This window comes from Pecten maximus, chromosome 19 (genome assembly GCF_902652985.1).
Source record: "Pecten maximus chromosome 19, xPecMax1.1, whole genome shotgun sequence".
In the NCBI taxonomy this organism is placed as follows: domain Eukaryota; kingdom Metazoa; phylum Mollusca; class Bivalvia; order Pectinida; family Pectinidae; genus Pecten; species Pecten maximus.
The window spans coordinates 6807815-6822286 of NC_047033.1; the positions used below are offsets into that span (position 1 = coordinate 6807815).

A 14472-nucleotide genomic window follows, 5' to 3' on the forward strand; every position below is an offset into this window, starting at 1 on the left:
AGTGGTAAATGACTTACAGTGGTGAGTGACAGAAGTGGTACAGGTAAATGACTTACAGTGGTCAGTGACAGGTAAATGACTTACAGTGGTCAGTGACACAAGTGGTACAGGTAAATGACTTACAGTGGTCAGTGACAGATAAATGACTTACAGTGGTCAGTGACACAAGTGGTACAGGTAAATGACTTACAGTGGTCAGTGACACAAGTGGTACAGGTAAATGACTTACAGTGGTCAGTGACAGGTAAATGACTTACAGTGGTCAGTGACACAAGTGGTACATGTAAATGACTTACAGTGGTCAGTGACACAAGTGGTACAGGTAAATGACTTACTGTGGTCAGTGACACAAGTGGTACAGGTAAATGACTTACAGTGGTCAGTGACACAAGTGGTACATGTAAATGACTTACAGTGGTCAGTGACACAAGTGGTACAGGTAAATGACTTACTGTGGTCAGTGACACAAGTGGTACAGGTAAATGACTTACAGTGGTCAGTGACACAAGTGGTACAGGTAAATGACTTACAGTGGTCAGTGACACAAGTGGTACAGGTAAATGACTTACAGTGGTGAGTGACACAAGTGGTACATGTAAATGACTTACAGTGGTGAGTGACACAAGTGGTACAGGTAAATGACTTACTGTGGTCAGTGACACAAGTGGTACAGGTAAATGACTTACAGTGGTCAGTGACACAAGTGGTACAGGTAAATGACTTACTGTGGTCAGTGACACAAGTGGTACAGGTAAATGACTTACTGTGGTCAGTGACACAAGTGGTACAGGTAAATGACTTACAGTGGTCAGTGACAGGTAAATGACTTACAGTGGTCAGTGACAGGTAAATGACTTACAGTGGTCAGTGACACAAGTGGTACATGTAAATGACTTACAGTGGTCAGTGACACAAGTGGTACATGTAAATGACTTACAGTGGTCAGTGACACAAGTGGTACAGGTAAATGACTTACTGTGGTCAGTGACACAAGTGGTACAGGTAAATGACTTACAGTGGTCAGTGACAGGTAAATGACTTACAGTGGTCAGTGACAGGTAAATGACTTACTGTGGTCAGTGACACAAGTGGTACAGGTAAATGACTTACTGTGGTCAGTGACAGGTAAATGACTTACAGTGGTCAGTGACACAAGTGGTACAGGTAAATGACTTACAGTGGTCAGTGACAGGTAAATGACTTACAGTGGTCAGTGACACAAGTGGTACAGGTAAATGACTTACAGTGGTCAGTGACAGGTAAATGACTTACTGTGGTCAGTGACACAAGTGGTACAGGTAAATGACTTACAGTGGTCAGTGACACAAGTGGTACAGGTAAATGACTTACAGTGGTCAGTGACACAAGTGGTACAGGTAAATGACTTACAGTGGTCAGTGACAGGTAAATGACTTACAGTGCTTGTGATTAGCATTCTTTGTCCACTTGACAGCATCATTGAGGGTCTGTAGAACCATTTTAACTGCATTGTCCCACTTCACTGGGTCAGAAAGGAGAGCTCGCTCTGTAACAACAAGTATTTTTTTAATTTCAAACATAATTTTCAACAAGAGGCCAAATGGGACTGTATCACTCACCAAGCATTAATTCGAGAAGTCGGTTTAAGGTGAAACATGTATCTTATTAGTATTATGAGTTGTTTTTTTGTATAATAGGAATCAGCGAAAATTAATTGTTCTGGGTTTTATTTCCAGAAACATTGTATCTATATATATATAGGATAACATACATTGATGACATCATATACTGTATCAATTCAGTTAGCAACAAACTTAATGGAAAACATCTTTTGATTATCAAAAAGAAGTTGCCAGAGATCGGAAACATCTTTTACTTCTGGGACCTTGATAATACATAAAGGTAATTCATTTGAAAATCAACACCTTTGTTCATCTCGGCATATCACTGGCCAAATGTTATTACTTAGTCTGAATGAAAAGTCGACAAACAGATGATGCATGACGGACACTGCCCCACCGCATAAGATCATGTGGCACAGATGAGGTAATAAGTCCTTGATGATGTCTAGTAACTGGAAAAGCTGACAAGAAATCCAAGAGGGATTTAGGCACCCGCCACTGAATTGGTTCTCTGTCAGACTGATCTCATCTCTACTTTTCCCTTTTTTCTTTTGCTCTTAATAATCTGATAACAAGTACAAGTGGAACCTACACGTGAAGTTTGAGAAACATCCCTTCAGTTCTTTTCAAGAATAAAAAGATCACAAATTTCAATTCTCAAAATCCCTTTATGGGCACTTGTCGGCCATTTTGTTTGCCTGACCAAAAATCTAAATTGGATTGGTACAACTAGGGACCAAGAGGAACCTTTTGCATGAAGATTGAGAAATATCCCTCAGTACTTTTCAAGAAATAGCGAAAATAATGATTGTTTACAGATGGACAGACGGACCATGGATGCAGGGCAATTTGAATTGGCCACTATTATCTTTATTTTAGCTGTACATTGCAAACTTCATTGCACATTTTTAGGGGTTTTTTCCCTTTCTTTTTTTTAATCACAGTAAAACGATTTGTATGAAATGGTATTTTCTATGTGTACAATAGCAGTTCTTTACCATCATATACTATATTGAAGTCTGACGTTTTCGCTTGCATCTTTTTTGCTTGCAGTTCATTCCTGAAACATAATTATGTTAGAGAACTCTGATTAAATGAGAAAAAATTTTCACCTTGTAACATTAATTCAGCTCACATGGATACCGTATTTGACCTAATAAGGACGCCTGCCCTAATAATTGGGTGCCCCTACTTTTTTTAAAGGAAATAAATCTTTGACTGAGTGTCACAATTGTGTTCAAAAGTAATAATTCTTGTGAAATGTTTTGCTACTTTATGTGTTCACTTTTCTTCAGCAAATTAGGTAACTGGAACACAAGTTTTCGCCACTTTTTGTCTATTCCTACAGATGACATGTCATTGCAAAGAGCACCCGAAACTAAACACACATACAAATAATAACTTACCATCTTTATTAGAAGATAAAGTAAAAGACTTCATTCTTGTTGATAAATAATTCAGAACAGAAAGCTAGTAAAATACATTGTAAATCAATTATTAGGTAAAAAAAAACGATGTCTGGGATGATCTGGGAAATCACCTGTGTCTATAAATAGAACACAAAAGAGTTCCATTTGAACATAAATGGTGGAACACACGTTCTCTGGTCTAAAGATCAGCTGGCATGGTTTACAACTTTACAGGTATATTCAAGTGATGTTTAAGCTTAATATATGATAATGAATAGATATCTTCATCTGGAATATATTTATGACGGAGTATTTTACCGTTTCCACAGCCTTGGGTATTCTGCTAAAAGGTATAGTCTGTTTCATAAAACTTCAGAATAACAAATCTTAATAAGGGCGCCCCCACTGTCAATTACCCGCAGCCCTGCACCCTTATTAGGTCAAATACGGTAAATATCCCAACTGCAACGAAGTATCCCAGCCCCCCCCCCCCCCACTATAGAATCGCCCTGATCAAACAGTGAAATCTCCCCTCACACATCAGAGTCTTAATCACACAATGGACTCTCCCTAACACCAGAGAATCTCCCTGATCCCACAGTGGAATCTCTCTCACACAATAGATTAATCAGCACAAATGGATAAATATCCTCACTGCAATGAAGTATCCCAGCAAATAATGGGATAATAAATAATGGACCCCCCCCCCCCCCCCCGTTACACACAATACAGTCTTCCGTCTTCCTCACACAATGGATTCTCCATTACGCTATGGAATCTCCTTCACAGAGTGAAGTTTCCCCTCAAACAATGCATTCTTCTTCATGCAATGTATTTTCCATCACTAGATAGAATCTCCCTCACACAACAAAATCTCCCCCTCGCACAATGAAATCTCCCTTGTACACAATGAAATCTTCCCCTCACACAATGGAATATCCCTCACACAAGGGTGCTTCCCCAACACAATTGACAAATGTATTATTTTCATTGTAGTAAAACAAAACATTTGTTACCTTGTTGCAGAGAAACAGATTTCCCCTAGTAGCCCCCGCTAGAAATAGTACAGTGACCTTGATTTTGAACGTCCTGATTTTTGAAAAGTCCTGAAACCAAACTTGTCCGAGATATTATGGTCCTGTATCATTGTGTTAAGTTTTATCAAGTTCTCTACATGTTTGAAGCTGCTAGAACACTGAAAAACGTTGGTGTTACATACTATACATACAAGAGGTACAGAGAGGAAACCTATAGTGGGTTTCACCGGTAGGTAAGCAATATGTTTATATATTGTACATTGTAATTAAAAGGACATGATGACTTATACTTACTCCTTGATGATGTTACTGGCCTCCTTCAGCAGCTGACCACCTAACTGGACCACTTTGTCACTGGTATCGCTGAACTGGTCCAGTATTTCCCTGAATTGCAAACATTTTCTTTATAATCTTAAATATTGATCAATTCTAATGTGTTGATGTAATTTAATGAAAGACTTTGGTGGAATAATATTAATACAGCATTAACACTAATTTTTCTCTTTAAATGACCTTATAAAAGCAAAGTGAGCAGGGGGCTCACAAAGATATACCCCAACCCCCTTATCAATAAAATAAATCTGTCCATCCTTTTTTATTTAAAAAGTAGTCAAGCTTGACCTATGACCTTTATACTTTACTAATCAGGTATCGACCTTGACCTTGATGGTGTGATGGAATGGTGTAATATGAACTAAATCTGTGTTTCAGTTCATGAGATATGTGCTCAAATAAAACTTTTTTTTATCAATGAGAGGTAATGTGCAACCTCTGCCTTTTAAGCTTGACCAATGACCACCAAAATGTAATCAGTTGTAGACCTTGATGGTCAATGACCACCAAAATCTAATCAGTTGTAGACCTTGATGATCAATGACCACCAAAATTTAATCAGTTGTAACTTGTAGACCTTGATGGTCAATGACCACCAAAATCTAATCAGTTGTAGACCTTGATGATCAATGACCACCAAAATTTAATCAGTTGTAACTTGTAGACCTTGATGGTCAATGACCACCAAAATCTAATCAGTTGTAGACCTTGATGATCAATGACCACCAAAATTTAATCAGTTGTAATTTGTAGACCTTGATGATCAATGACCACCAAAATTTAATCAGTTGTAACTTGTAGACCTTGATGGTCAATGACCACCAAAATCTAATCAGTTGTAGACCTTGAAGGTCAATGACCACCAAAATTTAATCCGTTGTAGACCTTGATGATCAATGACCACCAAAATTTAATCAGTTGTAGACCTTGATGATCAATGACCACCAAAATTTAATCAGTTGTAGACCTTGATGGTGTGATGTTATGTTGCGATTATGAACTAAATGCTGTTCAAAGGTTCATGAGATATCATCTATACTAAGTTATCAGGGACACACTAACGGACGCACAAAATGATTACTACTGTGAAACTTTCTGAAGAAGATCAGACTCGATACAAATTTCTGCTTACTGTAAAAGTGGATATTTTCGCGCATTGAAATTTTCGCTTAGTCAGCTTCCAAACTGTTCATGGTGTGGATATTTTCGCGGCGTCAGACATGTTGAAAATAAATTTTCACGCTGCGATAGCATAGGGTATGTACATTTCAGTACGAGTTATCTCCCTTGTCCTAATAGTTGGACAGGTGTCAAGGTAAGTACTAAGTATTAAACGTGAGTAGTACTTACATATTGTTATAGTGTTAGTGCGTAAACTCTGACAGTATTGGAGCAGTTGGAGGTTTGAATTTCAAGGAGACAGATAGTTCTACTAAAGGATGCTACAACGTTGGTTGAAATCTGGCCCAACGGTCAAACCAGAATTATCGGACCCTAGTAATCAGGGAACTCCAGAAAAATGTAAATTATATGAACATTTGAATGAAATTATTGTGATTCATCAATATGAAGTTTTGCGTAAATTAATGAAAAAAGCCTTTTTGTATTAAAATGTTGCACATCTTTATATATTCTTGTTTCCTTTTCTGTAGACCTTGAGTGCGGAATCTCATTACTTCATTTTACAGATTAGTATAGCCGTCTCTCAAACACTTGACTGACCATGACAACGTTTCACAGCATGGACAACATGGCGCTTGAATGCCGACACGGAACTTGCATCACTGATTTTGCTGTATTTAGTTTATTTGTTGGAAATATTCGCGTGTCAATATTTTCGCGTGTTAATATGTTCGCGTGTGGATATATTCGCGGAGATTGAATGATCGCGAAATAAGCTAAAATTTCCACACTGCGAACATTTCCACTTTTACAGTATTAGAAAGTAATTTAAATACCCAAATTTGGCTCATCCTTATATATTTAAAACCTTGTAATGACTTTCCAATATACATGTATATTTATGTAACAAACAATCTCTTCTGGTCACATGGGACTCTTTATAAACAAATTTTACTGTATACCCCCACTAAGTAGGGATCATAGCAACTTACAAGACATTTTGATGGATGTCCTCATATTCCACAAGAGCATTTTCCATTTCTTCATCAGGAACCATGCTGTCAGCCTATAAAAGCAATGAAAAATCCATATCAAACAAAAGGGCATTTCAAATCACCCAACCTAAGACTTTTAGGGTCCAATAAATTATCTTAACAAAACTTCAATTTTGTATAATAAGAAAATAAAATCAAGATATAAACTTGTCTTACACTATGACGGTCCTCGTAACCAGACTTACCAGACTACTTGGATCGGAGATCCAATCATTGACCTCGCTGATGATTTGGTATCTATGGTTACATTTACCAACGTAACGAATGGTTCCCTCTAAAATTTTGGATCGTCTTTTCTCCTGAATATCAAAGGTTAAAGGTCATATGTGTTTTACTTCACGTTCCATGAATCAATAATCGTGATAAGGTCATTTCGCATGCTTCTTATTGTTTTTTTTTTTTTTTTTTTTTTATAAATTTGACTACAGATGTTAAAACATTAAAGAAGTAATATTGACACCCAAGGTTTGAAGCTGAATGTACACAATGTCAGGAAGCTAAGGCAGTTAATTTTAGGCAAATTTCAAGTATTTCATGTAAGGAGGTACAGTAGTAGAGATTCGGCAGTGGCAAGGTATTTTTCATGGCGAGTGGCTACTTTCCAAACACATTACGTTTAGAACTAATTAAAATATATCCTATATAGCGTTGATTAAACAACAGTGAAGCCTTATATTTCTATTAACAGACCTCTTCTCTCTTGACAACAGCTGGGAAGATAGATGGCAGCCTCATGTTTGCCTGGAAAAAAAATCAAGGAAAATTTATTGACCTGGAGAATATTTCAAACAAGCTATTCAATTTTTATATAAATTAATTCTAGATTGACTGTGAAGCAAATTAATGTGTAGTTGTGAAGTTCTGAGGTAATATTTCATGGTTGCCCCAGTAAGACCGAGTTTCAGGTATAACATTTCATACAATCACATCATATAAACATTCTGCAGTTAACACTTATATGCAATTGCTTGTTTGTATACAATGTCATATAAATATTCGCATGAGTTTTATTTACGCATTATATTTAATGACTGTGAACAAAGCAAAAATTTAATCCCTGCGAATATTACAAACTACACAATTTTAACATATTCAGAACTAGGAGAATACTTGGACCGTATCCCTTCATGATTATTCCTAACCGATACCTTCGCACGATCAATGAACTTATGAGGACAGTTCCGCCCGTTACTTCTTGGATACTACATGATCATGAAGGAGCTATATGACAAGCCATTTTATTCACTGCATGGATTGTATGTTTTTAATCGAATATTAACCTATAATGTGATTCATCCTGTCTCTATCTTACCTGAAACAGGCTGTTAACATGCATCGTACCAGGAACCTACCGTATACAAGCCTATCTTCAGAGTGATATTACCAAAAGCTTTTCGTATGCTACTGATTTTATTGTACATGTACCTACTTATACAAATAGGATGTTTAATTCTAACGATAGCCATTATGATCTATGGAGTCTATACAATTTTATTTTTTTTTGTTTTGCATACATGTAGCAATACATAATATTGGTGTATATTTAATTGCAACAATTACACTTTTTCATACGCTAAGTAAAAATTCGCTCATCAATACATGAAGTATACCTCAGATGCAGTTTCGTCACAGTACATTAAATCATGCAATCGTATAAAATGAATGTGTTCATCACGATTTCATATTATCTCATTGTGTAATGTGGCTGATAGAACATGCTCTTTTATATATATATATATATATATATTTTCTATACAATTTTATTAGTATTTATACATGCAAGATCAGAATTCATTTTCCGTATATTATAGCATAGTACAGTATGTAACACATATGAAACATCTTGATATAATTTTCACGCTACCAGCTCTCACTGTTACTGATGACGTCATTTTATTGTGTACTACGCATTACGTCACTCATAACAACTTGTTGTTATATTGTTACTAGGCAAGGCACCGCATTTTATACTTTATACCCGAATGTTTGTATTTTAATTTGTTCTGATGACGACACGCCTAAGTGTCGAATCTAGTCAACTACTTGATTAAACCTGATCCATCCAGCATGATGTTGTTATGGTCATCTTTACCCTTTGACTATTCAACTTGACGGCCGGACTCTTGTATTCCTTGTGGAATCCATCGGCTGGGCAACACAGAACCATACCGATCTTTTAACACGGACGTTGGATCTCCCATCTCCCGTATAATTTTATAAGGTTGCCTACCACTATCACAATCAATATCATGTTCTAATTTGAGGCATTTATATAATGGTGACCATAATTTGATTCTTAAGTGTTCCTTCCAGTTTTTTTCTTTAAATGTAAATTTGTATTTTTTGAATATAAATATATATCTTCTTTTTATCAAATTATATACCTGGTATACAGCAATATTATACCAGTACTAGTACTATAGAGTTTGCCAATCAACCTAATACAATGAACCTGAAAATTAATTTCATTTCAAAGTATACGTAAAAATGGAGCTGGTAATTTAAATTGTGGGACTGACATCAAAGTTCAGAAAACTGTCTTCTCTGGTACAGGTACTGACGTGCAGCAACCAATTTTCTTTTAACCCTAAATACACAATTTTTCAACAGCTATATATCCAGATATATTATAATCCAGTTTCAGAAAAATGTTAATAAACTGTTCAGAGGCCAAAAACTGTACATTTACAAGCCCTTAAAGCAGGCCTAGGTCAGCTAATAATGAATGAAACTTACCTCTTCCTCTTCGTCAGAAGAATCCAAATGCATGTCCATATTTTTCAGGGCCTTTAGGAAATAGAATACATAATTGTATACATGTATAGATATTTATTCTTTACTTGTACGTGCAAAGTATGTTTTTTTTTTTTGTATTTATACTTAATTTACAGAAATTCCCTAACCTTTTCAATTCAGTTATCAATATAATAAATGAAAAGAAGAAGTAAAAAAAAATATATAAAAAAATCTGGTCCTTATAAGCTTCAGTAAATACGGATATTTAGTATTGAAACCTTCTGACCACAGTGTAAACTCTCAGGGATTTTGTAATTACCAGATGTCTGCATGGCACATTATAACATTTGAATTGGATACTGACTGGTCTACATGCATCTGATCATGTTATTCTACTTATTATCAAATTGCACTCTGGGACAGTGATAAAACATCACAGTGTATGCTCATGCAAGTCTTCTGTGATTTTATATAATTTTAGTTCATCAGATTTGTCAAACATACACGTTCAGCATGTTGGGCGAGAGTGTATGTGCAATATGATGTTTTATCGAAGATGATGTATTTTTGATACTGTGGTGAATAATATTGAACAAGATACTGGCATGATATCATATCTTATGTATTCTGTAATCTGAGATTTATGGAGGTCAGATTGAGAAAACTAATTTAAACCTTGGCCTGTGGCCTTGGTAATTATTGGTTATTTATCAACTACGAATCATTTATAAATTTTATTTCATTTGTTACTTCTGATATTTTTATCTGAAAATTTCACGATCATCTCACCTGGTATACTCTCCCTTTGATAGATTTGACTTGATCACGAATTTTTTTTTTCTTTCGCTTTTTCTTCAGGACTTCCAAGTTGTAGAGAACGTTGATGACATTTGAAGAATACAGATCACTTTTTGTTTTCCTCATAGGCACTTTAGCTAGGGAGAATTCATCAGCCTCAGAATCGGACACTGTTGTACTGGAATGCTGTGACTGATCCGAGTCGGAACCATGCACTTGCCTTCTCTCCCATGCATTATCTTCACCCTTATCCCACATCCTTGATGCACGATACACATTTCCAAACCGTTGGATGAGTGCATTTGGAGGAGAGGAGTGCAGAAGATGTGGTGACATAGGAGAAGCTGAAGAAATATCTGGTGAACGTTGATCGGGGTCTCCATAACTTTGTATTAAATCCTCCATCCTGTTTTTTCTTCGCTGTGGTAAATTACTTACTGAATCAAATGAGGTTGGTGTAGGTGTCATATTTGCCTTGAAAGATGAGATGATCTTGACCTCAGTCTGAACAACCTTGGATGTCTCAGTTGCAGTCCCTTTATTTGTAGTCTTGGTAATTTTTTCTGCTTTCATCTGCTTGGGTGGTTTCTTACTCTCGGATTCACTGGATCGTCTCCTTGTACTATTGACGTTTGACTTTCTGCTCTTGGTTTTCTTGCCAGACTTCTTTCCTCTGTTCATATCGGTTTCCATGGATGTAGCCGTGCTAAGTTCTGAGGCTGACGTACTGCCAAGGTTACTTTTAATCCGCTGCAACTGCTCCGAACTTTTCTGGAGCACATTTCCTGTAATTAACATTGCTGCTATTCTCTGTACTTGATACCTTTATGTTTTGAGAGTTACCTTCCACATCTTCCTGGTCAGGTGTTACAATCACTGTCGGTGAAATTTTCTCCGATACCAGAATATCCTCACGATCACCAGGTTTATCATTTTCTTCTATCTGTTAATTTCAAAAGTTAAATTGTATTCTTTATTGTAATTTCAAAAGTTAAATTGTATTCTTGACTGCTTCAAGTAAGACAAATTCAGATTAAAACATACCATATTATTCTTTATAATAAAATTTTGTTAAGCCCCGACAACCGTCAAATTATGAAAGTACTATTTTAATTTTTTGGTATAGTTTGAACAATCAATATGACGAGTTGATACTGACTGGCAATATCCCTACATTACAAAAGATATGATCTTAGTTTCCTCAATTTGATTCACAGATAACGTAAAGAGCTTACGAAACATTCCATGGCCTCAGTCAAAAAAGTAACAAAGAGGCCTAAAGGACCTGTATCTCTCACCTTGATATATCTGTAATCATGGCAAAGAGCTGTCATTTACGTTAAAAATATTTTCCTATTTTAAGCGACTATAATGGTAAAAGTCACTGTTGGAAGATATTATCTTCTTTAACATTTAAAAGAAAAACAACAACAAAGACTATCCATTACAATAACTAAATTTGTCCACAACAGTGATTTGTAAATATCTAAATCAGTACAAATTTTAAACAATAACATTTCTATTCAGCAGGTCCTACAAGAATGCGTTATGTTACTGGTCATAAGTAGAACCTTGCCAGGACTTGTTACTTGCAACCACATGACTCCATTCAGATTTCTTGGTGTAGCATTTATTTAACAAGTTTACATCAATTGAGGTACATGTAAACAACTGAGGTTTTAAAACCTGAAAACATCTATTTATAGAACATTTTTACAGTAACAGCTCATGAAGTGCTATCTTTAATCTATTTCACTAATTACATATGAGAAGAAATCACTGTTTAATGAGTATGAAATCTACAGTTATAGTCGCTTTAATTAATATCCAGGTAGAAACTGGGGAGAGATTGGAACATATAGTTGATCAATGATCCAGTATTGTCCCAAAGTAACAAGCAAGGGGGTCTATTAATTAATAAAACCAGATGCTGTACCCCTTGGATGGCCTCCGATGACGAGTGGGATAGATCATCATTTTCACTCTTCTCTTCAATAGCGGTCAAGGCAGAGGCAGAGACTGTAGCAAAATGCACAGACTGCACCCTTTCCAGGGATTTTCTCCCTACAAGGCAAGATGAAAAATTTCAAAAAAATTCTGCAAGATATATATATTGCTCTAACAATTGAGCTACCTGGTCGTTGGCGTTCACCCCAATCCAGTTCCGCTACATTCCTCCCTCCTTCAACAAAGTCTTCGACCCAGAAGACACATGAGACCCTATACCACCTCCTTGGGTATTTAGCTGGGTGCCATATGTAATAGGAGAGAAAAAATTGCATTTCCAGACTGAGGTTCGAACCACATGTGAATTTATCCCTGAACATGTCTGATGATCTTCAGGCAAATGAAAAACTGCTGTAAACTTATAGCTATGAGACACTCATATGCAAAGTATTGAGTATCAATTACTAATGATTGGCATACACACTGTGAATTGTGAAGGTGAACTTGACCTAGTGAACCAAAAGGTCAACTCATTTATGCTCAATTGTATTATACATGACCTTTCTCTATCACAAAATAAAGTAACTTTTTTTAAGTTCTCTCAGATGTACACAACATCAACTTTTCTCATTTTTCACAGAAATGGCTTATATATATAGGTTAAGTGTAAATTCAGGTCAAATTTTAGTGTAAATTTTGTTATATGTTTTTCACAACCGAATATGTTAGATAAAATTTAGATGGCATGTTAATCAATTTTGGTTTAATAGTAATTTTGGGCCAATTTAATTGTACCATATCTATTCTATTAAATGCTCCAGGGACGTGCAAATTTTTCATAGGGGGGGGGGGGGGGGGGGGGGGGGGGGGGGGGGGGTTGAATTGTTTAGTAGAAGGCAAAATTTCAGAGTCGGTGACGGCTGTTAGGTCCGTTAAGTGTACTTATCTGTCCAAAACATTGTAAAACTAAGTGACAAACATTTTGGCACTTGAGTAGGAAATTGCACTAACATAAACATTGTTACCCGGTATTTTTTCTACCGTGGTTCGACTTCCTATAACTTCATTTTGTGATTTAGTTTTTGTGTTATGTTAGATTTGCTAAACTATTTCTTAGATCAATATAATAATTACCTCACATATTCATGAGTTTTACTTTAATATAAAATCTTTGATCAATAACGTACTGTAACAGGAGAGGGAAATGCAGTGACCAGGTAAGGACTCGAACCCGAACCGTAGACAGATTGACTCTCTAGGCCTATAACCATTTGAGCGAAATATAATAGATGTACCTAACCATGCACCAGCATTCAGACAGGCGAGACCCAATACTACCTTGATGGGTTTTTATAGTTGGGACGTCAAATGTGACAGAAGAATAACTAACGCAACGACCAGTCCGGACTCAAACCAGGACCTCTAATTATAAGCTCTAAGCATTTGAGCTGCACCTGGCCACCGTGTTCAGTCCATTCAGACTCTGGTCCATTACAATATATTTAACAGGATATAACTATATAATGTTCCAAACCGCTTGTTGAGATAGGTATGTATCCAATTATTATTTTGAGCATCAATGGAGTCATTTTTGTCAGTAAATGCACAGGGGCTCGGTTTCGGGTTTTTGAGTAACATATGACATCAGTAAACAACCACAACACTATAAATTAAGTACGGTATTCGTGTACATTCTAAAATCTTATAAAAAATCGGGGTTATCGATGTATAAAAGGTTTTAGAATGTATACGAATACTTAATCTATAGTGTTGTGGTTGTTTACTGGTGTCATATGTTACTCAAAAGCCCCTGTGAGTAAATGTATGGCTATAGCTAGGCTCCTAGTAGCAAATAGTTCATGAATTTAAAAGTGCCTGTGTCCAACTAATCTAGAAGGTTGAAGTTTTAGAAGTAAATCAAATGACTGATACATTACAGCGATCGTTTATGACATGTATTTAGAAATAGCGAATTCAGGTCACGTGTTTTCTATTTACATTTTGATCTGACGTTTAGTGTCAGTGTGTCAAATCACAAAGACCATTGAGTGCAATCAAACTACCGTGACCACAAACTTCGGCGGGAAATTTCGATATGAGTTTCAACTACCTAGTAACTAGGTCAGTAAAACGCCGTAATTTACCTTTTAGAATTGACATAGCAAGTCCTACATCGCAGATTCCGTTTTAAGATAAATAAGTAAGATTGGAATTCAGATGAGAATGCGCCTTCCCATCGCTAGGCCGTTGAACTGTCAACAAAACCTACCAAACACGTGGTTAAACAATGGGCATAAGATGTGGTCACCTTTGACCTCAACGGTAGAGTCGATTCCAAATAATGGGGTGTAAGGGCTCGGAACAATCTCTTTCTGTATGTGAATATTGACCTTTTCTGGAAAATATTGACGAGAATTAATATTAATTTATAAAT

The 14472-nt window shown here is 36.2% G+C and overlaps 1 protein-coding gene across 1 annotated transcript in view; it reads right to left on the bottom strand.

Moving 5' to 3' along the window:
• LOC117317861 (paramyosin-like) overlaps positions 1-14347 on the bottom strand; it is a 39505-nt gene extending 25158 nt beyond the window's left edge. Inside the window, exons 1-10 of the mRNA XM_033872819.1 lie at positions 14183-14347; positions 12028-12155; positions 10083-11034; positions 9294-9344; positions 7248-7298; positions 6743-6856; positions 6495-6568; positions 4342-4431; positions 2600-2661; positions 1418-1525 (exon numbers count right to left, since the gene is read on the bottom strand). Of these exons, the coding sequence (XP_033728710.1) occupies positions 1418-1525; positions 2600-2661; positions 4342-4431; positions 6495-6568; positions 6743-6856; positions 7248-7298; positions 9294-9344; positions 10083-10889 (1357 nt within the window). The 5' untranslated portion in view covers positions 10890-11034; positions 12028-12155; positions 14183-14347. The remainder of the gene's footprint in view (positions 1-1417; positions 1526-2599; positions 2662-4341; positions 4432-6494; positions 6569-6742; positions 6857-7247; positions 7299-9293; positions 9345-10082; positions 11035-12027; positions 12156-14182) is intronic.
• Between the last annotated feature and the right edge of the window lie 125 nt (positions 14348-14472).